The 24,407-nt window shown below is 42.1% G+C and overlaps 2 protein-coding genes across 2 annotated transcripts; one reads left to right on the top strand and one right to left on the bottom strand.

Annotated features, from left to right (window-relative positions):
- Positions 1-33: 33 nt before the first annotated feature.
- On the bottom strand, positions 34-1,466 carry LOC109904193 (interleukin-17F). Its single transcript, XM_031788010.1, has 3 exons — positions 1,341-1,466; positions 922-1,163; positions 34-497 (listed from the first exon to the last, which is right to left on the bottom strand). The coding sequence occupies exons 1-3, from the start codon at positions 1,371-1,373 to the stop codon at positions 263-265; spliced, it is 510 nt and encodes a 169-aa protein (XP_031643870.1). The 5' UTR covers positions 1,374-1,466; the 3' UTR covers positions 34-262.
- A 15,658-nt stretch (positions 1,467-17,124) lies between these two features.
- LOC109903278 (interleukin-17A-like) lies at positions 17,125-19,981 on the top strand. Its single transcript, XM_020499908.2, has 3 exons — positions 17,125-17,222; positions 19,174-19,349; positions 19,586-19,981. Exons 1-3 carry the CDS (start codon positions 17,172-17,174, stop codon positions 19,815-19,817), a joined length of 459 nt encoding a protein of 152 aa, XP_020355497.1. The 5' UTR covers positions 17,125-17,171; the 3' UTR covers positions 19,818-19,981.
- Positions 19,982-24,407: the final 4,426 nt, after the last annotated feature.

Below are 24,407 nucleotides of genomic sequence, written 5' to 3' on the forward strand. Positions count from 1 at the left end.
AAAATATTATCCAATACATGAAATGACCCCAAAATAAACAATACATAATCAATTGTGTGATTTAAAGCTCAATAGAAAATATATCCATATTTGATTATTCAAATCAATCTTTTAATGACAGAGCCAAAGCTACATAAAACCAAAACACAAATACTTTCAATACATTCTACGCATGTAGGGATTGAGCCTTCAACATTGATATTGCCAGCACCATGGCCCAACCAGCTGTGCCACCAGGCTGGACCTCGTCACTCTAATATCATTACTGTTCGATGGTAGGCCTGACACAGGTGCAGCCCACCGAGATGACCTTTGACTCCAGCCGGTAGTGGCATTTCTTCCCACTTCCCATCACCTTCTTCAGGACCAGGATCTGGTAGAAGATGGGTTTGGACTTCAGGTTCCTGTCCTCCTTACCCTTGATGTTCAGACATCCCTTCAGAGAGCACCTGACCTCCGAGATGATGGGGGGAAAGCGTCTATCATCATAGGTAGTGCTGGAGAGAGAGGACGATATTAGAGATGTATTCAACAGAGCACAGTTGATCATTTCTCATACTTTCAAAGCAAGCATCTTAAAGGTATGAATGGTATAAAAACAGTGTGTGTGTGTGTGGGGGGGGGGGGGGGGGGGGGGGGGTAGTAAAACAAGAAAAATGTCCGACCTCCCCATGAGGACAAAGGCTATTTTAAGCTTTTAAGTGTTAGGTTTAGAATTATGGTTAGGGTAAGGGGTTAATGGTTTGGTTTAAGGTTAATGTCAGGGGTAAGGAAAATAGGATTTTGAATGCAAATACATTTGAGGTCCCCACGAGGATAGAAGAACAAAACTTGTGTGTGTGTGTCTTGGTGTTGGAATCGATGTCCCCTTGTATTGTGACATTTGCATTGTGTATGTGTAAGCTACATGTTGGTTCTTACTTGTAAGTCCATGGGGAGATTGAATGGTTGCAAATAGGTCTGATGGAATGGAAAGGAACCAAGTAATTTGGGTCTAGGTGCAGGGGGAGAATTACTGTGTCGGGACCTGAAGACTCTGACTCTGCAGGCTTCTTGTGTGTCTGCAGTGTGGTCCGTGTGTGGCTCTCTGTCTTCTCTGGATGGGCACGGGGGGCTGCCTCTGCCCCCATCATCATCACCAAAACCCCCTTCATACACAGCACCTGAGGAACCGAGGGACTGTTAGTAGCCTGGTACCACCTCTGAAATGGATCTTTACCCCAGGTTTCATTGGGACTCTTACTTTTCAAACAGCACACATTTCAATGTCTTCCCCAGCTGATACAGACACCAGTGGCAAAATCCAGTAATATCTTGAAGAAACTAAAGTCATCACTTACCGTCAAAGACTGGAAGCTTAAAGTAGATACCATGATGCTGCTGTGTTGTACTGTGGTCTGGTTGTTCTGTTGCTGTGTTGTGGTCCTGGTCTGGTTGTCTGAGGTGATGCTGTTAGTTTTATACTCTAGTGGCCTAGTGACCGTGTGAATTCGTCACTTGGTTCACTTCCTGCGATGCTGCAATTGATTTTCATCCTGTGCTTAGTAAGCACTAAGTAACCACACAGCATGAAAAGTAGTGCACATAGTTACTGCTGACTTATATGGAAAAGTTATTGTCTTATTTTGGGAATTTCAAGTCCATTGTGTGGTCCATATTTGGGCCAGATTACTTTGTTCCATGACAAAGTCAGTGGCAAAAGGTTAATATCAGTTGAGGACTTAGTTAATGACAACAATTAATTAACGACAAGTATTATCATTTTTATCACTATCATTGCAAAGGCTCGATGTACACTCACTGGACTCTAGCACTCACACATACTACACACACACACACACACACACACACACACACACACACACACACACACACACACACACACACACACACACACACACACACACACTGCTACACTCTGTTTATTATCTATGGACAGTCACTTTACCCTTACCTACATGTATATTACCAGTCAAAAGATTGGATACCTACTCATTCAATTTTTTTTTTTTTTTTTGACTATTTTCCACATTGTAGAATAATAGTGAAGACATCAAAACTATGAAATTACACAGATGGAATCATGTAGTTACCAAAAAAGTGTTAAAATAAAAATATATTTGAGATTCTTCAAAGTAGCCACCCTTTGCTTTGATGACAACTTTGCACCCTCTTGGCATTCTCTCAACCAGCTTCACCTGGAATGCTTTTCCAACAGTCTAGAAGGAGTTGAGAAACAAATGATAGTGGGACTAATTGTAAACCAGATGGAATGGCGTATCACTGCAGAATGCTGTGGTAGCCATGCTGGTTAAGTGGGCCTTGAATTCTAAATAAATCACTAACAGTGTTACAAGCAAAGCACCCCCACACCATCACACCTCCTCCTCCATGTTTCACGGTGGGAACCACACATGCGGAGATCATCCGTTCACCTACTCCTCGTCTCACAAAGACACGGCGGTTGGAACCAAAAATCTCAAATTTGGACTCATCAAATCAAATTTAATTTGTCACATACACATGGTTAGCAGATGTTAATGCGAGTGAAGCGAAATGCTTGTGCTTCTAGTTCCGACAGTGTCACACCCTGATCTGTTTCACCTGTCCTTGTTATTATCTCCACCCCATGCAGGTGTTGCTTGTTATCCCCAGTGTATTATCCCTGTGTTTCCTGTCTCTCCGTGCTAGTTCGTCTTGTATGTCCAAGCCTACCAGCGTTTTTTCCCATGTTTTCCTGCTTTGCATTTCTCATTTTACTAGTCCTCCCGGTTTTGACCCTTGCCTGTTTTCTGTACTGTACCCGCCTGCCTAACCATTCTGCCTGCCCTGACCTCGAGCCTGCCTGCCACTTTGTACCTCCTGGACTCTGAACTGGTTTTGACCTTTTGCCTGTCCACGACCATTCTCTTGTATATTCCTTTTGGATTTATTGAACTCCAACCATCTGCCTCCTGTGTCTGCATTTGGGTCTCGCCTAGTGTCATGATAGACAGTGCAGTAATATCTAACAACTACCTAATACACACAAATCTAAAAGGGGTCAATGAGAATATGTAAGTATATGGATGAGCGGTGGCCGAGCGGCATAGTCAAGGTGCAATAGATGGTATAAAATACAGTATGTACAATTGAAGTCGGAAGTTTACATACACTTAGGTTGGAGTCATTCAAATTTGTTTTTTAACCAATCCACAAAATTCTTGTTTACAAACTAGAGTTTTGGCAAGTTGGTTAGGACATCTACTTTGTGCATGACAAGTCATTTTTCCAACAATTGTTTACATACAGATTTTTTCACTTAATCACAATTCCAGTGAGTCAGAAGTTTACATACACTAAGTTGACTGTGCCTTTAAACAGAAAAATATGTCATGCCTTCTGATAGGCTAATTGACATCATTTTTGTTAAATGGAGGTGTACCTGTGGATGTATTCAAAGCCTACCTTAATTCTCAGTGCCTCTTTGAATGACATCATGGGAAAACATAGAAGAAATCAGCCCAAAAGATTGTAGACCTCCACAAGTCTGGTTCATCCTTGGGAGCAATTTACAAACGCCTGAAGGTACCACGTTCATCTGTACAAACAGATGCAGCCATCATACCGCTCAGGAAAGAGACGTCTTCGGTCTCCGAGAGATGAAAGTACTTTGGTGCGAAAAATGCTAATCAATCCCAGAACAACAGCAAAGGACCTTGTGAAGATGCTGGAGGAAACAGGTACAAAAGTATTTATATCCACAGTAAAACGAGTCCTATATCGATATAACCTGAAAGACCGCTCAGCAAGGAAGAAACCCCTGTTCCAAAACCGCCATAAAAGCCAGACTACGGTTGCAACTGCACATGTTGAAAAAGATGATACTTTTTGGAGAAATGTCCTCTGGTCTGTTTGGCCATAATGACAAAAATAGAACTGTTTGGCCGTAATGACCATCGTTATGTTTGGAGGAAAAAGGGGGCGGCTTGCAAGCCGAAGAACACCATCACAACCGTGAGGCACAGGGGTGGCAGAATCATGTTGTGGGGGTGCATTGCTGCAGGAGGGACTGGTGCACTTCACAAAATAGATGGTATCAAGAGGTACGAAAATTATGTGGATATATTGAAGCAACATCCCAAGACATCAGTTAAAGTTAAAGCTTGGTCGCAAATGGGTCTTCCAAATGGACAGTGAACCCAAGCATACTTCCAAAGTCGCGGCAAAATGGCTTAAGGACAATGTCAAGATAATGGAGTGGCCATCACAAAGCCCTGACCTCAATCCTATAGAAAATTTGTTGGCAGAACTCAAAAAGCATGTGCGAGCAAAGAGGCCTACAAACCTGACTCAGTTACACCAGCTCTGTCAGGAGGAATGGGCCAAAATTCACCCAACTTATTGTGGGAAGCTTTTGGAAGGCTACCCGAAAGCTTTGACCCAAGTTAACAATTTAAAGGCAATGCTACCAAATACTAATTGAGTGCATGTAAACTTATGACCCACTGGGATTGTGATGAAAGAAATAAAAGTTCAAATAAATTATTCTCTCCACTATTATTCTGACATTTCACATTCTTAAAATAATGTGGTGTTCCTAACTGACCTAAAACAGGGACCTAGGATTAAACTTCAGGAATTGTGACAAACTGTATGTAAACTTCCGACTTCAACTGTACATATGATATGAGTAATGTAAGATAGGTAAACATTATTAAAGTGGCATTATATAAAGTGACAAGTGACCCATTTATTCAATTGGCCAGTGATTTGGTCTCAATGTAGGCAGCAGCCTCAAATGAGTTTTCAATTGCTGTTTAACAGTCTGTTGGCCTTGAAGCTGTTTTTCAGTCTCCTGGTCCTAGCTTTGATGCACCTGTATTGACCTCGCCTTCTGGATCGTAACGGTGTGAACAGGCAGTGGCTTGGGGGGGTTGATGTCCTTGATGATCTTTTTGGGTTTCCTGTGACATCGGGTGCTGTAGGTGTCATAGAGGGCAGGTAGTTTGACTCCCGGTGATGCGTTGTGCAGACCGCACCACCCTCTGGAGAGCCTTGCGTTTGAGGGCGGCGCAGTTGCCATACCAACCTGACAGGATGCTCTCAATTGTGCATCTGTAAAATTTCGTCAGGGTTTTGTGTGACAAGACACAAGACACAAGACACATTTCTTCAGCCTCCTGAAGTTGAAGACGCCTTCTTCACCATACTGTCTGTGTGAGTGGACCATTTCAGTTTGTCTGTGATGTGTTCGCCGAGGAGCTTTAACATTTAAAAAAACCTCACCTCCTCCCTGTAGACTGTCTCTATTCGTTGTTGGTAATCAAGCCCACTACTGTTGTGTCATCTGCAAACTTGATGATTGAGGCGTGCATGGAGTACAGGAGGGGGCTGAGCACGCACCTTGTGAGGCCCCAGTGTTGAGGGTCAGCGAAGTGGAGATGTTATTTCCTATCAGTTTCACCATAGCGCTTGATGGTTTTTGCGACTGCACTTGAAGAAACTTTCAAAATTCTTGAAATCTTCCGGATTGACTGACCATCCTGTCTTAAAGTAATGATGGACTGTCGTTTCTCTTTGCTTATTTGAGCTGTTCTTGACATAATATGGACTTGGTCTTCTACCAAATAGGGCTATCTTATGTAGCCCTATTTGGTATAAGAACGAATTACGAAGAAAATAAATTCAACAAATGTACTTTTAAGAAGGTACACCTGTTAATTGAAATGCATTCCAGGTGACTACCTCATGAAGCTGGTTAAGAGAATGTCAAGAGTGTGCAAAGCTGGCAAGGCAAATGGTTGCTACTTTGAAGAATCTCAAATATATTTTGATTTGTTTAACACAGTTTTGCTTAAAATATTCCATGTGTTTTTTTTATAGTTGTGATGTCTTCAATATTATTCTACTGAAAATAGTACAAATAAATAAAAACCCTTGAATGAGCAGGTGTGTCCAAACTTTTGATTGAGGTATTGTAACATGTACAGTACGAATTACCTCGACTAGCCCGTACCCCTGCACATTGACTCGATACAGTTACCCCTTGTATTAAGCCTCGTTATTTTATTGTGTTACTATTTTTCCTTTATTTATTCAGCAAATTTCCATATTTACTTTTTTAAAATGCTACATTGCTACCTTGCTAGGGCTTGTAAGTAAACATTTCACAGTAACTGTTGTATTTGACACGTGACAAATAAAAATGTAGTTGATTTTATTAGTCACATACACGTGATTAGCAGATGTTATTGCGGGTGTAGCGAAATGCTTGTGCTTCTAGGTCCGACAGTGCAGTAATATCTAACAAGTAATATCTAACAAATTACACAACATATACCCAATACACACAAAGTAGGAATGAATTAAGACTATATACATATGAACGAGCACTATCAGAGCGGAACAGACAGATACAGTAGAATAGTATAGAAAACAGTATATACATATGAGATGAGTAATGCCAGATATGTAACATTATTAAGTGAATGAGATATAGTGGAATAGTACACACATGAGATGAATAATCCCAGATATGTAAACATTACTGTAGAATAGTATAGAGTACAGTTCAGTATATACATATATGATTAATGCAAGATATGGAAACATTATTAAGTGACTAAGATACAGTAGAATAGTATAGAATACAGTATATACATATGACTAATGCCAGATATGTAAACATTATTAAAGTGACTCGTGTTCCATTCCTTAAAGTGCCCAGTGATTTCTAGTCTATGGAGAGAAATCACTTATGTAGGGCTCAACAAAACGTTTGCCAAATAATTTTATACTGACATTAGCCAACCAGCCGGATGTGGCAAGCTGTATGGTTATGGGCCAGAGTTAGTCATGATTAGCTCTGATAGGTATGAAGATATCTATGTCACAGCAACAGTATGCCAGTTTAAACAGCCATTGTCAAGCCATTTGAGTCGGACTTTTTGGAGATCAGATCAACTTTATTATCCCACCAGGGGGAAATTAATTTGGTCGTGAGCTTCAAATGATGATGTATGTCTGTCTGCAATTTGATATCAGAATATTTTTGAGGACTCAATGTTCACTGTCCTGGGAAAATAGCAAAGTTAAAATTGTATCACAGTAATAATACAACTATGCAATCATAGACACCGTATGAATCCTCGCTCTTGATACTCCCACGCGTCAACACTCAGAACATAATAAAACCAGCCCCTGACCTGGATTGTCATGCCGATCACTATGTAACCAAAAGCAGAGATTCAGAAGGACCGCACAGTGAGTTTCCATCCTTCCATTTCACATTGTTTTATCATGGTTTTGCACTCCCGGATCGTGTTCAACATGATATCAAGACAATGTAGTTATATTTTGGTATCAATTGGCTTTTACAAAACGGCAAGGGTAGATTCCCAAATATTCATGCTAGATAATATCTAGATGCGTTTTGGATGATTAATTTCACTGTACAGAGCTGAACCCTAACACAGTGTGTCCCAAATAGTGGGCCCGGACATAACTAGTTCCCCTTTGGTCACAACAAAGGACTGAGTTCAGGCCAGACACATTGGTTTGAATCAGTTCCAAGAAAAAATTTGGTTTGATATTCAGTTTGCGATACATCAAGTAATGGAAAGCGAGAGATCTTGGAGTGACAGTTCAGGTACTCCAGAAAGGCTTGCCTGTGTTTTATGTGGCTCAGACCGTCTAGGACTTTCTACTTGTTATGTCAAAACAGTGCGACAATCTATGACACCACCGTCAGAGGAAATATGGACATCAGGCCCAGGGTTAAGCTACATGGGGGTTTCTAAACATCCAGGAATCTCTGAAGTTGCTTCTTCTTCCTCCACTAAACCTACCAGTGTGGGCTAAGTAATATCTAGGAACCACAGGGGAACACGTCACCTGACCCCAAAAACAATTGTAAAACATATTTTTGAACTATTGCATTTTATATCAATTATATGGATTTAAAACCTGTTTATCTGTGGCTTACATTGGTCAATCAATAGCTGAGAACAAGTCACAAATATCTCTTTCCTTTCCTGACTTCTCTAAGTGGATAGCAGCCATCTTACAGGCTCCTGACCAATTCCGCTATTTTGTGTTTTCTTTAAGCTGATCTTAACGTTTTTTTGTACACAATGTCTCTGCCATCATTTCCTATAACCGAAAACAGCTTCTGGACTTCAGACAGCAATCACTAACCTCAATTTGGATGAGAATTTCTACTTCAACAAGTTGGCAGCTCTGGATGTTCTGCTTACTACAGACCAGGCCCTAATGCCCGGGACTTGAAAGAGGAAGTAGCGGCAAAAAAATAGAGGCAGGTGAAATGGCATCCTGCCGAGACTATGTCATCAAACAAATAGACGCTGTTGACCTCCGTGCTGTTGGCAAATGTGCAGTTACTGGAAAACAACCTGAATGAGCGTTGTTCAAGAATATCATATCAAAGGGACCTGAAAAACTGTAATATCCTATGTTTCTCAGAGACGTGGTTATAAGGGCACAAGGCGAGACCCAGATGCAGACACGGGAGGCAGATGGTTTGAGTCTTTGATATTTATTACATCCAAAAGGTGTAGGCAAGAGAATGGTCGTGGACAGGCAAAAGTTCAGAGTCCAGGAGGTACAGTGTGGCAGGCAGGCTCAAGGTCAGGGCAGGCAGAATGGTTAGGCAGGTGGGTACAGAGTCCAGAAAACAGGCAAGGGTCAAAACCGGGAAAATAGAATAGAAAAAGGCACTGGAAAAACACACTGGTTGACTTGGAACATACACTATGAACTGGCACAGGAATCACAGGGGTATATACACCAGGGATAACAAGCTACACCAGGGATAACAAGCGACACCTGGAGGGGGTGGAGACAATAACAAGGACAGGTGAAACGGATCAGGGTGTGACAGTGGTTGTACGAGGTTTTCAGTTTCTTGGCAATTTCTCGCATGGAATAGCCTTCATTTCTCAGAACAAGAATAGACTGACGAGTTTCAGAAGAAAGTTCTTTGTTTCTGGCCATTTTGAGCCTGTAATCGAACCTACAAATGCTGATGGTCCAGATACTGAACAGGCCCTGGCTCGGGTGGTTGATGCCCTTGATGATATTTTTGGACTTCCTGTGACATCGGGTGCTGTAGATTTCCTGGAGGGCAGGCACCTTGCCCCTGGTGATGCGTTGGGCACTGCAGTTGCCATACCAGGTGGTGATACAGCCCTATAAGATGCTCTCAATTGTACATCTGTAAAGGTTTGTGAGGGTCTTAGGGGCCAAGCCAAATTTCTTCAGCCTCCTGAGGTTGAAGAGGTGCTGTTGCGCCTTCTTCACCATACTGTCTGTGTGGGTGGACCATTTCAGATTGTCAGTGATGTGTACGCCGAGGAACTTGAAGCTTTTCACCTTCTCCACTTTGGTCCCGTCTATTTGAATAGAGTCGTGCTCTATCTGTTGTCTCCTGAAGTCCACGATCAGCTCCTTCGTTTTGTTGTCATTGAGGGAGATGTTGTTTTCCTGGCACCACTCCACCAGGGCCCTAACTTCCTGCCTGTAGGCTGTCTTGTCATTGTTGATAATCTGGCTAATCTGGATTCTTATAAGAAAGGTCGCTATATCCTCCGATGAACCATCAAACAGGCAAAGCGCCAATACAGTACTAAGATCCAATCCTACCACCTCGGCTCTGACGATCAACGGGTGTGTCAGGGCTTTCAAACTATCGTGGATTACAAAAGGGAAACCCAGCCGCGAGCTGCGCAGTGACATTAGCCTACTGTACCAGACAAGCTAAATGCCTTCTATGCTTTCTTCGAGGCAAGCAACACTGAACCATGCATGAGAGAATCAGCTGTTCCGGACTACTGTGTGATTTTGCTCTATATGAGTAAGACCTTTAAACAGGTTAACATTCACAAGGCCGGGGAACAGACGGAATACCAGGATGCATACTCAGATCATTCACTGACCAACTGGCAAGTGTCTTCACAGACATTTTCAACCTATCCCTGGCCCTGTTTGTAATACCTACATGTTTCAAGCAGACCACCATAGTCCCTGTGCCCAAGAAGCCAAGGAAACTTGACTAAATGACTAACGCCCCGTAGCACTCACATCAAATAGCCATTGAAATTCTTTGAAAGGCTGGTCATGGCTCACATCAACACCATCATCCCAGACACCCTAGATCCACTCTAATTCGCATACTACCCCTACAGATCCACAGATGAGGCAATCTCTATTGCACTCCGCACTCCAAATAAAATGTTTAATTTATTTGTTGTGTTTTGTTGTCTCATGGGTAGCAGATAAATAAGCTGCATTTTATTTATCGACATGCACACATCCTCTCTCCAGACAAAATGGGGTCACAGAAGTGCTGATACGCTTCCAAGCTGTACAGGCCCTGAGCAACACGCAAGACTCTAACAAGTCACTGCAGCAGACTCAGAATGACAACTCAACACCTTCTGACAGAGACCTCAACAGGGGACGCAAGGAACCAAATCACACAGGGTGACAAGGTGGCATCACAGGAAGCGGCAGGACTAGAAGGAAAGACACGGGAAGTTGGTGAAGTCCCTAAAGGAAAGTACTGTATTGTACAGTACCTGTAAGAGCTCTCTCTCCATCTCTCGCTCTCGTTCTCTTATGTGGGTGGTGGTAGATGCAGCCTGTTCTAAAATAGGACAGTGGTTGGATGCAGTCAGCCTCTCACTCATCTGTGTGATGTTGTGCAGTGGTTGAGTGGTAGAGAGCACATGGGGAAACCATATCATTGGAGGCATCTATCTAGAACAGAGTTTCGTCTAGATGGAGAGATAGATAGCAAAGCTGTTGTGTAGTTCATAGCCTAGCGTGTACGGGAATGACTAGAAAACAACTGGGTAGGAGGAGGTAGGAGTATCACACAACCGTTGCTTATCTGGTATAATCTTTTCAACCTATGTGGTTGATCATTAAGATAAGAAGATAGATGCATGCAACTGGCTACAGGAATGACCATCCATTGTACTATAACCGCTGTGTGTGCAGGCTTACGTTCCAGCCCAGCAATAGTACCCCAAAAGCATTTTAAGGCTAAGTTCATAGTTAGAAACTTCACAAGAGCATCATTTAATCTCCAAAAACCATTGCTTTTAATGTTTCACTTGAAAACCCTTTAAATTTACTGCCTGCCTCAGACCACTCATAGAACAGTGCATCGTTAGATGCTTTTTTGCCCTCCCGCGTCACTTTATACATAGAAGATCTCCGCTAATCATGGAATCACATGGTTTATCCAGCACTCTGTGACAGCTGATAACTTCAGAACAAAATGTACTATAAATAAAGTTGCCAATGTCTTTGCAATTGATACAAACAAGCATGAATGAAGTAAAAACCGAGATGACTGTGTTAAAATATAAATACAGTAGGCTGTAGGCCTATATCAGTCCTATCGAAATACATTTCATGTTCAATCAATTGAGTTCTATTTTCCTACTTGTAGGCTACTGTCTGTAATTTGTCTCAATATAGTTAATGATGTGTAATGTGTAGCCTAATGGCGACTTAGTGCATTTTATGAGGTAAGCATTAGAATAAGCGCCCTCAATATTTGCAGCTGTAGGTGGTAATAGGAACTGATCCGTAACCAGTATTGTGAAATAATGCTAATGTTAAGGTAACATTTAAATTGAGATCAGCCCTGACTTTCTTTCGATCCTATCAGTTTCGAGACATGCTCCAACGATGCACTTAGCAACTGTCATCTCTGTGTGGTGCTTTGGGAAACGCATGTTACATCTTCGGCCATTGTAGGAAAGATGCATCGTTAAAACACTCCTAAACCTAAATTCCATCGCTATCGTGAAACTGGGCCCTGAGCTGTAACTAAAGCATACACAAACTGTAGGTCCCCAGGACCAGCAATTAAGAACATTGCACTAGGAGAAGCAAACAGAGCCACACAAGAGATAATATAATCTAGTCATACCTTCTAAGAATCACTGCTCCTCTAATTTACGTGATCCATACAAAGCCCTCCCTCCCTCCCCCACCCTCCCTTCGGCAAACCCGACCACGACGCCATCTTGATCCTACCGTCTTATAGGCAGAAACTGAAACAGGATGTACCAGTGACAAGAACCATTAAACGCTGGTCTGAGCAACAGGAATCCACGCATCAAGATTGTTTTGATCATGCGGACTGGGATATGTTTCGAACAGTCTCAGAGAACAACATCGATCTATACGCTGACTCGGTGAGTGAGTTTATAAGGAAGTGCATTGGAGGTGTTGTACCCACTGCGGATATTAAAACCTACCCTAACCAGAAACCGTGGATGGATGGCGGCATTCACGCAAAATTGAAAGCGCGAACCACTGCATTGAACCATGGAAAGAGGTCTGGGAATGTGGCTGAATATAAACAGTGTAGTTATTATTCCCTTCGCTAGATTATAAACCAAGCAAAATGCCGGTACAGGGACAAAGTGGAGTTGCAATTCAACGGCTCAGACACGAGACGTACTGTATGTGACAGGGTCTACAGGAAATTACTGACAACAAAAATAAAACCAGCCACGTCACAGACACCGACGTCACGCTTCCAGACAAACTAAACACCTTCTGATAATACTGCTTTGAGGATAGTACAGCGGCCCGCTAACGTGGACTGGCTACAGTGCCACCGTTGCGTGCCCCCCCCCCCCTCTTTCTCCGTGGCCGACGTGAGTAAAATATTTAAACGTGTTAACCCCCGCAAGGCTGCTGGCCCAGAAGATATCCCTAGCCGTGTCCTCAGAGCATGTGCAGACCAGCTGGCTGGTGTGTTTACGGACATATTCAATCACTCCCTATCCCAGTCTGCTGTCTCTACATGCTTCAAGATAGTCACCATTGTTCCTGTACTCAAGAAGGCAAAGATAACTGAACTAAATGACTACCGCCCCGTAGCACTCACCACTGTCATCATTAAGTGCTTTGAGAGACTAGTCAAGGATCATATCACCTCCACCTTACCGGCCACCCTAGACCCACTTCAGTTTGCATACCGCCCCAACAGGTCAACAGACGATGCAATCGCCATCACACTGCACACTGCCTACTGCCCTATCCCATCTGGACAAAAGGAAGACCTATGTAAGAATGCTGTTCATCGACTACAGCTCAACATTCAACACCATAGTACCCTCCAAGCTCATCATCAAGCTGGAGGCCCTGGGTCTCAACCCCGCCCTGTGCAAATGTGCCCTGGACTTCCTGACGGGCCGACCCCCAGGTGGTGAAGGTAGGAAACAACATCTCCACTTTGCTGACCCTCAACACTGGGGCCCAACAAGGCTGCATGCTCAGCCCCCTCCTGTACTCCCTGTTCACTCACGACTCTGTGGCCATGCACGCCTCCAACTCAATCATCAAGTTTGCAGACGGCAGAACAGTAGTGGGCTTGATTACCAACAACGATGAGAGCCTACAGGGAGGTGGTGAGGGCACTCGGAGTGTGGTGTCCGGAAAACAGCCTCTCACTCAACGTCAACAAAACAAAACAAAGGGGATGATCGTGGACTTCAGGAAACAGCAGAGGGAGCACCCCCCTATCTACATCGGAGGGACAGCAGTGGAGAAGGTGGAAAGTTTTAGGTTCCTTGGCGTACACATCACAGACAAACTGAAATGGTCCACCCAACAGAGCCAGAAATTTTGCTTGTCACCCAAAACCCTGACAAACTTTTACAGATGCACAATTGAGAGCATCATGTCGGGCTATATCACAACCTTGTATGGCAACTGCACCGCCGTCAACCGCAAGGCTCTCCAGAGGGTGGTGCAGTCTGCACAACGCATTACCGGGCGCAAACTACCTGCCCTCCATGACACCTACAGCACCCGATGTCACAGGAATGCCAAAAAGATCATCAAGGGCAACAACCACCCGAGCCACTGCCTGTTCACACCGCTACCATCCAGAATTTGAGGTCAGTACAGGTGCATCAAAGCTGGGACCGAGAGACTTAAAAGCAGCTTCTATCTCAAGGCCATCAGACTGCTAAACAGAAATCACTAACTCAGAGAGGCTGCTGCCTACATTGAGACCCAATCACTGGCCACTTTAATAAATGGAACACTTGTCACTTTAAACAATGACACTTTAAATAATGCCACTTTAATAATGTTTACATGTCTTACATTACTCATATCACATGTATATACTGTTTTTTTACCATCTATTGAACCTTGCCTATGCCGCTCGGCCATCGCTCATTCTTATAATTAAACTTTTTAATTTACTTTAAATATTTAAATATTACTGCACTGTTGGAACTAGAAGCACAAGCATTTCACTAAACCTGCGTTAACATCTGCTAACTATGTGCATGTGACCAATACAATTGTATTTGATTTGATTTACAGGATGCATAATATCCGTGAGGGAAATTAGTAATCCAGTTTTAAAAGGCAACTCAACCACTTTTCAACCTCATTTTAATTTTCTACACCACATTTTCAAACACTATGAGATCTGCGGTGATGTGGGGAGCAAGAAAATACCCTCCCCCTGGCTAGAAACTCATTACAAGTTTTGAAAATCACAGTTTTTCTTACTTTTAATCCTACCCTGTGATTTTACAGAGAGTGGCGATTTTAGCATATAAATCTTGGTGGCACAAGCGGTTAAGAGGCTATCCGTAATTTCGATTAAGACATTAATGAGCGAGCTAGGACGGATATAGTCAATATAACTATTTGTTTAGCACTTTTGAAATGTACAGCGACAGAATTGAGAACATGGGCCGTTCTTACAATGTTCTCCCTGTACACCAAGTCAGAACCGTAGGATAAATAGAAGGGGAATAAGCAGACAATGAAAGCTCTTACAATATTCAATGATTACATTTCTCTAAAACAGGTTATAGGCTACATGTTCACCACCAAGTCAGAACAGTAGGCAAAATTAAGAGGGGTAAATAGACCAAATTATTAGAGGCACGTGGGCTACTAACATCTTACTACACAACATACACTTAGTATTACTTTCTTAGCTACTGTATACATACCTTCCTGGCATATTACATAATTTATGAAGTAGCTTACAATACATTTTTGGACTCACCTTCCGGTGCTGTTCTCACTTGAACAGGAAGGTGGCGCGACGGTCCTTCATGGGAACATTTTGTCATCAAAGTCAGGCTTTATCTGTATTTATGTGCTTTCAAAACAACAGGGAACTTGGAAAACAATAAACATTGAACCTTGACGGGGTCATTGGTTGTAGCTCTAGAAAAAGGCCGGAATTTCAAGTCCGAGTTGGATGACCGTTCAAAATGTACTTTCCCAGTCAGAGCTTGTTTATTTTCCAACTTCCCAGTTGTCTTGAACTCACTGAAGTCAAGTTTTCGCAGTTCCGAGTTAAGTTGTTTTGGTGTGGCACAAATCATGCCTCATTGACAGTATGGCCAATGTCAATGTAGTTGTTTATAATTTAAACTTGGAAAAGAGCCCATTAATCCCAGATTTGGGACCACACAGCCACTATCACCGATTCCTTCCAAACCACTCATTGTTGAACTTGCGATTTCCACCTTGCTGTGTAATGTTTACGTCCAATGGATGATGAGCACCAACACATTTTATCTATAATTTCTCTTCATTATTTGATTTGATGTAATTTTAACTGTGGCCAATGACCTTGAGCCTTCTTGGATGGGCACTTCTAATCTAACTCTATGGCAGCACCCAAGGGCTACAATTTTCGATGTCTACGCTTACACGGAACCCAAACCGACTGTGCGCGTGCACCATCGTGCGCCATCGTGCATACATTTAATTTGTCCCCCTACACCAAACGCGATCACGACATGCAGGTTAAAATATCAAAACAAACTCTGAACCAATTACATTAATTTGGGAACAGGTCACAAAGAATGAAACATTTATGGCAATTTAGCTAGTTAGCTTGCACTTTGCTTAGCTAATTTGTCCTGGGATATAAACATTGAGTTAATATTTTACCTGAAATACACAAGGTCCTCTACTCAGACAATTAATCCACACATAAAACAGTCAACCAAATCGTTTCTAGTCATCTTTCCTCCTTCCAGGCTTTTTCATCTTTGGACTTACATGGTGATTGGCATCTAAACGTTCATAGTATTACTACACCTACCGGCAACACAGTTCGTCTTTCAATCACCCACGTGGGTATAACCAATTTGAGATGGCATGTGGGTATCTGTTTCTTTAAATCAATGAGATGGGAGAGGCAGGACTTGCAGCACGATCTGCGTCAGAAGCATGTAGAGTTCTATTTTAGCCCTTGGCAAACGCAGACGCTCGTTGACGTGCGCAAGCAGTGTGGGTGCAATAATTGAATAACATAGATTTCTAAATTTACTTTGCAATGCTTGCGCATGTGGCGCGAGCGGTGTGGTCAGCCTATTAGTCTTGGCAGTGATGTGGTGTCACCATGAGTGAGAGAACACGTAGCTAATCACGGCGCAATGCTTCATATTTTCTGCTGTCTTGCCCCCCACCACAGAATGCTCTGAGCTAGGCTGAAACACCTGTATTTTGGAGATGCCTTACTCAAGAAAACAAAAAAAGAGACCATTCTTGTATGCGGCTTTATTAACTCAATTAAATATATATATATATGGCAAAAAAAAAAAATATATATATATATATATATATACAGTGGGGAGGACAAGTATTTGATACACTGACGATTTTGCAGATTTTCCTACTTACAAAGCATATAGAGGTCTGTAATTTGTATCATAGGTACACTTCAACTGTGAGAGACGGAATCTATAACAAAAATCCAGAAAATCACTTTGTATGATTTTCAAGTAATTAATTAGCATTTTATTGCATGACATAAGTATTTGATCACCTACCAACCAGTAAGAATTCCGGCTCTCACAGACCTGTTAGTCTCACAGTTTAAGTGTACCTATGATACAAATTACAGACCTCTACATGCTTTGTAAGTAGGAAAACCTGCCAAATCAGCAGTGTATCAAATACGTCAAAGACGTTGGTAGTAGATTAGGTGATAAGGCCAACTAACTTAGATCTGCAGAATCTCCCGTTGTTTACAATGGTCTGCCACCGATATGCAGGTCAAAGATAATATCACATTTGTATCACTTTTCTAATCAATAGTACTTGCAGTTCTTCCACTCAAGACAATAATATAAATTCACCACTCAGACAGAAGGATGTGGAAGACGTCAGAGATGGAGCTCAAAAACAACGCGTCGAAATACCTGGTGAGTAAAACAGACAGCATGTGTGAGAAAGCAACTAATAAGGTTTTTTGTTATACTGAAAATCATATGTAACAGTTGATTAATTTGCCATACTTCTGTTGCCATATACAGTGGGGAGAACAAGTATTTGATACACTGCTGATTTTGCAGGTTTTCCTACTTACAAAGCATGTAGAGGTCTGTAATTTGTATCATAGGTACACTTCAACTGTGAGAGACGGAATCTAAAACAAAAATCCAGAAAATCACATTGTATGATTTTCAAGTAATTACTTAGCATTTTATTGCATGACATAAGTATTTTTGATACATCAGAAAAGCAGACCTTAATATTTGGTACAGAATCCTTTGTTTGAAATTACAGAGATCGTACATTTCCTGTAGTTCTTGACCAGGTTTGCACACACTGCAGCAGGGATTTTGGCCCACTCCTCCATACAGACCTTCTCCAGAGCCTTCAGGTTTCGGGGCTGTCGCTGGGCAAGACGGACTTTAAGCTCCCTCCAAAGATGTTCTATTGGGTTCAGGTCTGGAGACTGGCTAGGCCACTCCAGGACCTTGGGATGCCTCTTACGGATCCACTCCTTAGTTGCCCTGGCTGTGTGTTTCGGGTTGTTGTCATGCTGGAAGACCCAGCCATGACCTATCTTCAATGCTCTTACTGAGGGAAGGAGATTGTTGGCCAAGATCTCGCGATACATGGCCCCATCCATCCTCCCCTCACAACGGTGCAGTCGTCCTGTCCCTTTTGCAGAAAAGCATCCCCAAAGAATGATGTTTGCACCTCCTTGCTTCACGGTTGGGATGGTGTTCTTGGGGTTGTACTCATCCTTCTTCTTCCTCCAAACACGGCGAGTGGAGTTTAGACCAAAAAGCTCTATTTTTGTCTCATCAGACCACATGACCTTATCCCATTCCTCCTCTGGATCAACCAGATGGTCATTGGCAACTTTAGACGGGCCTGGACATGTGCTGGCTTGAGCAGGGGGACCTTGTGTGCGCTGCAGGATTTTAATCCATGACGGCGTAGTGTGTTACTAATGGTTTTCTTTGAGACTGTGGTCCCAGCTCTCTTCAGGTCATTGACCAGGTCCTGCCGTGTAGTTCTGGGCTGATCCCTCACCTTCCTCATGATCATTGATGCCCCACGAGGTGAGATCTTGCATGGAGCTCCAGACCGAGGGTGATTGACCGTCATCTTGAACTTCTTCCATTTTCTAATAATTGGTTGCCTTCTCACCAAGCTGCTTGCCTATTGTCCTGTAGCCCATCCCAGCCTTGTGCAGGTCTACAATTTTATCCCTGATGTCCTTACACAGCTCTCTGGTCTTGGCCATTGTGGAGAGGTTGGAGTCTGTTTGATTGAGTGTGTGGACAGGTGTCTTTTATTCAGGTAACGAGTTCAAACAGGTGCAGTTAATACAGGTAATGAGTGGAGAACAGGAGGGCTTCTTAAAGAAAAACTAACAGGTCCGTGAGAGCCGGAATTCTTACTGGTTGGTAGGTGATCAAATACTTATGTCATGCAATAGAATGCAAATTAATTATTTAAAAATCATACAATGTGATTTTCTGGATTTCTGTTTTAGATTCCGTCTCTCACAGTTGAAGTGTACCTATGATAAAAAATTACAGACCTCTACATGCTTTGTAAGTAGGAAAACCTGCAAAATCGGCAGTGTATCAAATACTTGTTCTCCCCACTGTACTTCTGATGTGCTGGTTGATTTATCTTATAATTTTTTTTTTTGCCTCATGTATTCATTAGTACAGTGCAGCATCACATCTGATTTGGACAAATATATTCATTTAATTGATGAAAATGCAAGTAGAATAATTTCTGTCCCATGGTTTTTGATTATCCTGTCTGTTTCTGCTTAAGTTTCAGCACTTTTAATTTGTTACATAACTTGTAATATTTACTTGTATTTCCATCTCTTCCCATCCTCAGGTTGTGTGCTGTGTGTCTATGCTGCTGGGCCTGACAATGGCCAAAGGGGAGGTAGGGGAGAAGGAGAGGTGTGAGGACACACTGACCATTCCTTCAGACTACTACAAGACTCCTTCAGAGGAATCAGAGGGAAACGGGAACATCAACACACGCTCCCTGTCCCCCTGGACCTGGAAGTAAGTTTACAGCAACACATACACTAAAGTATTTGATACTGTACTTAAAGGGATAGTTTTCAGAAATGCTGACCTCGGGAGGAGTTATGCGACTGTCTAAAAATGTTAATTTCAAGCTCTAAGGAAAGCCTGTGAAAACTATCCCTTAAAACTGTATTTAGTAAGTTCTACTGTTTAAATATTTGTTGTTGATTTATTGCCTAAGTGGTTTTCCTCTCTTTCTGTTCCATCTCCAGACCCATTACAGTGAAGAACCGTATTCCTCCGACCATTTGGGAGGCCAAGTGCAGCTCTATGTACTGTGTCTACCCCACCAACAGCAGCCAGGCCGTGGGCTACCAGCAGAACTCTGTACCTATCTACCAGCAGGTCATGGTGCTCCATATCTCAGCCACTAGGAAGTGCTACAACGTCGCCTTCCTGTCTGTGGCCGTGGGGTGCACCTGTGCCTGGGCAAGAACCTCTTGATGTTGTCTGCAGAACAGTATATCTATTGTCTTTCTTGGTTTGGCTATTAATTTAATTCAATCAAAATGTTATTTAATGTATTTTCATTTAAAGCTTCTAAGGAAGTCCAATATTTTTTGATCTCACAAAGCCAGAAGAATTGACTGTGAATAATTGAGTAGAATTCAAGAAAAACATATTTATAAACGTTTTCCACTTGAGCAATAAAAGCATTTTAAAACCCCACTTGTCGTACACTTTTTGAAACATATATATGTTTAGAATATACTATAATAGTATTGTATTGTGGAATCTACATGGAAAATACACTGGATTTTATTCACGTCTCCATCGCAACCAAAAATCTATGTTGCTTTGAGGGTGGAATTTCAACCACATGATTACAGTATGTCATCATTGTAACCAGTGCTGTGTGTAAGTTTACTAAGCAAACAATCTGGAATTTCAAAACACATGAATGTTTCTTATAAAAACCAGAGGTAATGCAATCAGTCTTTCCTCAACTCTTTGCCAAACGAGACTGGCATGCATAGTATTAATTTTAGCCCTCATATTACAATGAAGAGCAAGAAGTGCCGCTCTGTACTGGGACAGCTGCAGCTTTACTAGGTCCTTCTTTATAACATTTGACCATATACCTGGACAATAATCAAGATAAGATAAAACTAGGGCCTGCAGGACTTTCTTTGTGGAGTGTAGTGTCAAAAAAGCTGAGCATTTCTTTATTACGGACAGACCTCTCCCCATCTTTACAACCATTGAATCTATGTGTTTTGATCATGACAGTTTAGAAACTAAGGTAACACCAAGTAATTTATTCTCCTGAACTTGTTCAATAACCACACCAGATTCAGCTGAGGTCTAAAACACAGGAAATGATTTGTACCAAATACAATGTTCTTAGTTTTACAGATGTTCAGGGCCAGTTTATTGCTGGCCACCCATTCCAAAACAGACAACTCTTTATAAAGGGTTTCAGTAACTTCAATTGCTGTGGTTGCTGATATGTTTGAATGAATCATCAGCTTACATGGACACATGCTTTGTTTAATGCCAGTGGTAGGTCAATGGTAAAAATAAAAAAAGAGTAGAGGGCCTAGAGTACACCACTGCCCTGCAGTACACCACACTTTACATGTTTGACATTAAAGAAGCTTCCATTAAAGAAAATCATCTGAGTTCTATCAGATACATAGCTCTGAGTCCATGATATGGCAGAGATTGAAAAGCCATAAACATACGTTTTCTCAAGACCTATCAGGTTTGAAGGTAAGACCCCAGGTGCAGACGGTGTCGAAGTAACAAAAGTTTATTAAATCGAGCACAGGCAGGCATAGGTACAGGAAGGCATGCAGGCTCAGGCTCAGGGCGGGCAGAAAGGTAAAAACTGGGAAAATAGGAACTATAGACAAGACAGGAGCAAGGGAAAAGCAGGAGACAAAGGGCCGTGAGACATGGATTTAACTCTGTACACATGAAAGGTAGGATGTATACCTTCAGGCCTAAGGACAAAGACTTTCCTCTAGGCTCAGATTAAAGATATGACAGATAGGAGTGGCTATAGTCAGCTACCTAATAGCTTTCCATCTAAGTTGGCAATGCCAGGAGGTTTGTCATTATTGATCGATAACAATAATTTCCCCACCTCTCCCACACTACCTTTGCAAAATTCAAACTTGCAATGCTTTTCTTTCATTATTATAATTTTTTATACATTAGTATAATGGCTCACTGTTTGTTGTTGGCATTTCCTGCCTAAGTCTGTCCACTTTAAGTTTGTCTACAGTATTTCTAACACCATCCACATAAGAGTCACATCTAAATCTTTTGTATAATCTCTTACACACCATTTTAGGCCCATCTTTTGGGACTTTCCTGGATATAGCCACTGTGATCACTGCATAAAATGGGTACAGAACCAACTTTAGAACAAAGTTCGACAGTATTAGTAAAAATGTGATCAATATATGTGGATTATCTTGTTCCTGTAGTGTTCGTAAACACCCTGATAGGTTGATTAATAACCCGAACTAGATTTCAGACACTGGTTACAGCAAGAAGCATCCTCTTGAGTGGACAATTTGATGAAAACCAGTCAATATTCAGGTCCCCAAGAAAGTAGACCTCTCTGTTTGAATCACATACTGTACACTATCAAGCATTTCACACATATTATTTAGATACTGACTGTTAGCACTTGGTGGCCTATAGGAACACCCCAAAAGAAAAGGCTTTAGATGTGCCAAGTGAACCTGCAAACACAACACTTCAATAACACTTGACATAAGATCTTCTCTAAGCATTACAGGGATATGGCTCTGAATATATACAGCAACACCTCCCCCATAAGCATAACTGTCTCTTCTATAGATGTTATATCCTTGTATTGCTACTGCTCTATCATCAAATTAATTATCTAAGTGAGTCTCAGAAATGGCTAATATATGAATGCTATCTGATGTTAGCAAGTTATTGATTTGATTAACCTTATTTCTAAGTCTACATATATTAATATGGGCTATTTTCATCCTATGTCTAGCTTATCTTAGATAGACATACAATGGAAAATAGCAAACAAAGCAAGATAAAAAATATATACATTCATCAGTCCATTAATCAGTTGTGTGTAAGTGTGTGTGGGTGTGTAAGTGTGTGTGGGTGTGTGTGCTGAGGGGTTTAAGCTATGAACCCATAGGCTTGGCTCTCTCATCTCTTCAAGGCTTTTGGAAGGGAGGGTGGACAATGAGCCTGTCATAGCGGATGTAAGCAATGTCCCCACGCGCTCTGGCAGCTTTCCTGGCTAGGATAAGTTCTTCCCTCTTCTGGCACACAACTTCAGGATAGTTCTCATTGAGGAAGATATACGTTCCTCTCAAGTTCTTGGCTCTTTCCAGAGCAGCTACCTTGTCCTTGAAGAAAAGTGATAACACATTAAGTGTTGTATAAATACAACATATTGTATATTGTATTCCCATTTGAACTTTGCTGTGACTTTTGAGTGGCAGGTAGTCTAGTGCTTAAGAGCGTTGGGCCAGTGATCGTAAAGTAGCTGGTTCGGATCCCCGAGCCGGTTAGTTGAAAAATCTGTTGATGTGCCCTTGAGCAAGGCACTTATCCCAAATTGCTCCAGGGTCACCGTCAATTATGGATGATCCCTGGCTGTGACCCACTCAAAAATGTACAGTTTTGTCACACAACACAATGCTACAGATGTCTCAATTTTTGAGGGAGCGTGCAATTGGCATGATGACTGCAGGAATGTCCATCAGAGCTGTTGCCAGAGAATTGAATGGAAATGTCTCTTTTTATTTATTTTATTTATTTTACCTTTATTTAACCAGGTAGGCAAGTTGAGAACAAGTTCTCATTTACAATTGCGACCTGGCCAAGATAAAGCAAAGCAGTTCGACAGATAAAACGACACAGAGTTACACATGGAGTAAAAACAAACATACAGTCAATAATGCAGTATAAACAAGTCTATATACAATGTGAGCAAATGAGGTGAGAAGGGAGGTAAAGGCAAAAAAAGGCCATGATGGCAAAGTAAATACAATATAGCAAGTAAAATACTGGAATGGTAGTTTTGCAATGGAAGAATGTGCAAAGTAGAAATAAAAAAATAATGGGGTGCAAAGGAGCAAAATAAATAAATAAATAAAAATTAAATACAGTTGGGAAAGAGGTAGTTGTTTGGGCTAAATTATAGGTGGGCTATGTACAGGTGCAGTAATCTGTGAGCTGCTCTGACAGTTGGTGCTTAAAGCTAGTGAGGGAGATAAGTGTTTCCAGTTTCAGAGATTTTTGTAGTTCGTTCCAGTCATTGGCAGCAGAGAACTGGAAGGAGAGGCGGCCAAAGAAAGAATTGGTCTTGGGGGTGACTAGAGAGATATACCTGCTGGAGCGTGTGCTACAGGTGGGAGATGCTATGGTGACCAGCGAGCTGAGATAAGGGGGGACTTTACCTAGCAGGGTCTTGTAGATGACATGGAGCCAGTGGGTTTGGCGACGAGTATGAAGCGAGGGCCAGCCAACGAGAGCGTACAGGTCGCAATGGTGGGTAGTATATGGGGCTTTGGTGATAAAACGGATTGCACTGTGATAGACTGCATCCAATTTGTTGAGTAGGGTATTGGAGGCTATTTTGTAAATGACATCGCCAAAGTCGAGGATTGGTAGGATGGTCAGTTTTACAAGGGTATGTTTGGCAGCATGAGTGAAGGATGCTTTGTTGCGAAATAGGAAGCCAATTCTAGATTTAACTTTGGATTGGAGATGTTTGATATGGGTCTGGAAGGAGAGTTTACAGTCTAACCAGACACCTAAGTATTTGTAGTTGTCCACGTATTCTAAGTCAGAGCCGTCCAGAGTAGTGATGTTGGACAGGCGGGTAGGTGCAGGTAGCGATCGGTTGAAGAGCATGCATTTAGTTTTACTTGTATTTAAGAGCAATTGGAGGCCACGGAAGGAGAGTTGTATGGCATTGAAGCTTGCCTGGAGGGTTGTTAACACAGTGTCCAAAGAAGGGCCGGAAGTATACAGAATGGTGTCGTCTGCGTAGAGGTGGATCAGGGACTCACCAGCAGCAAG

The sequence above is a fragment of the Oncorhynchus kisutch genome, linkage group LG14 (assembly GCF_002021735.2).
Source record: "Oncorhynchus kisutch isolate 150728-3 linkage group LG14, Okis_V2, whole genome shotgun sequence".
Taxonomy (NCBI): domain Eukaryota; kingdom Metazoa; phylum Chordata; class Actinopteri; order Salmoniformes; family Salmonidae; genus Oncorhynchus; species Oncorhynchus kisutch.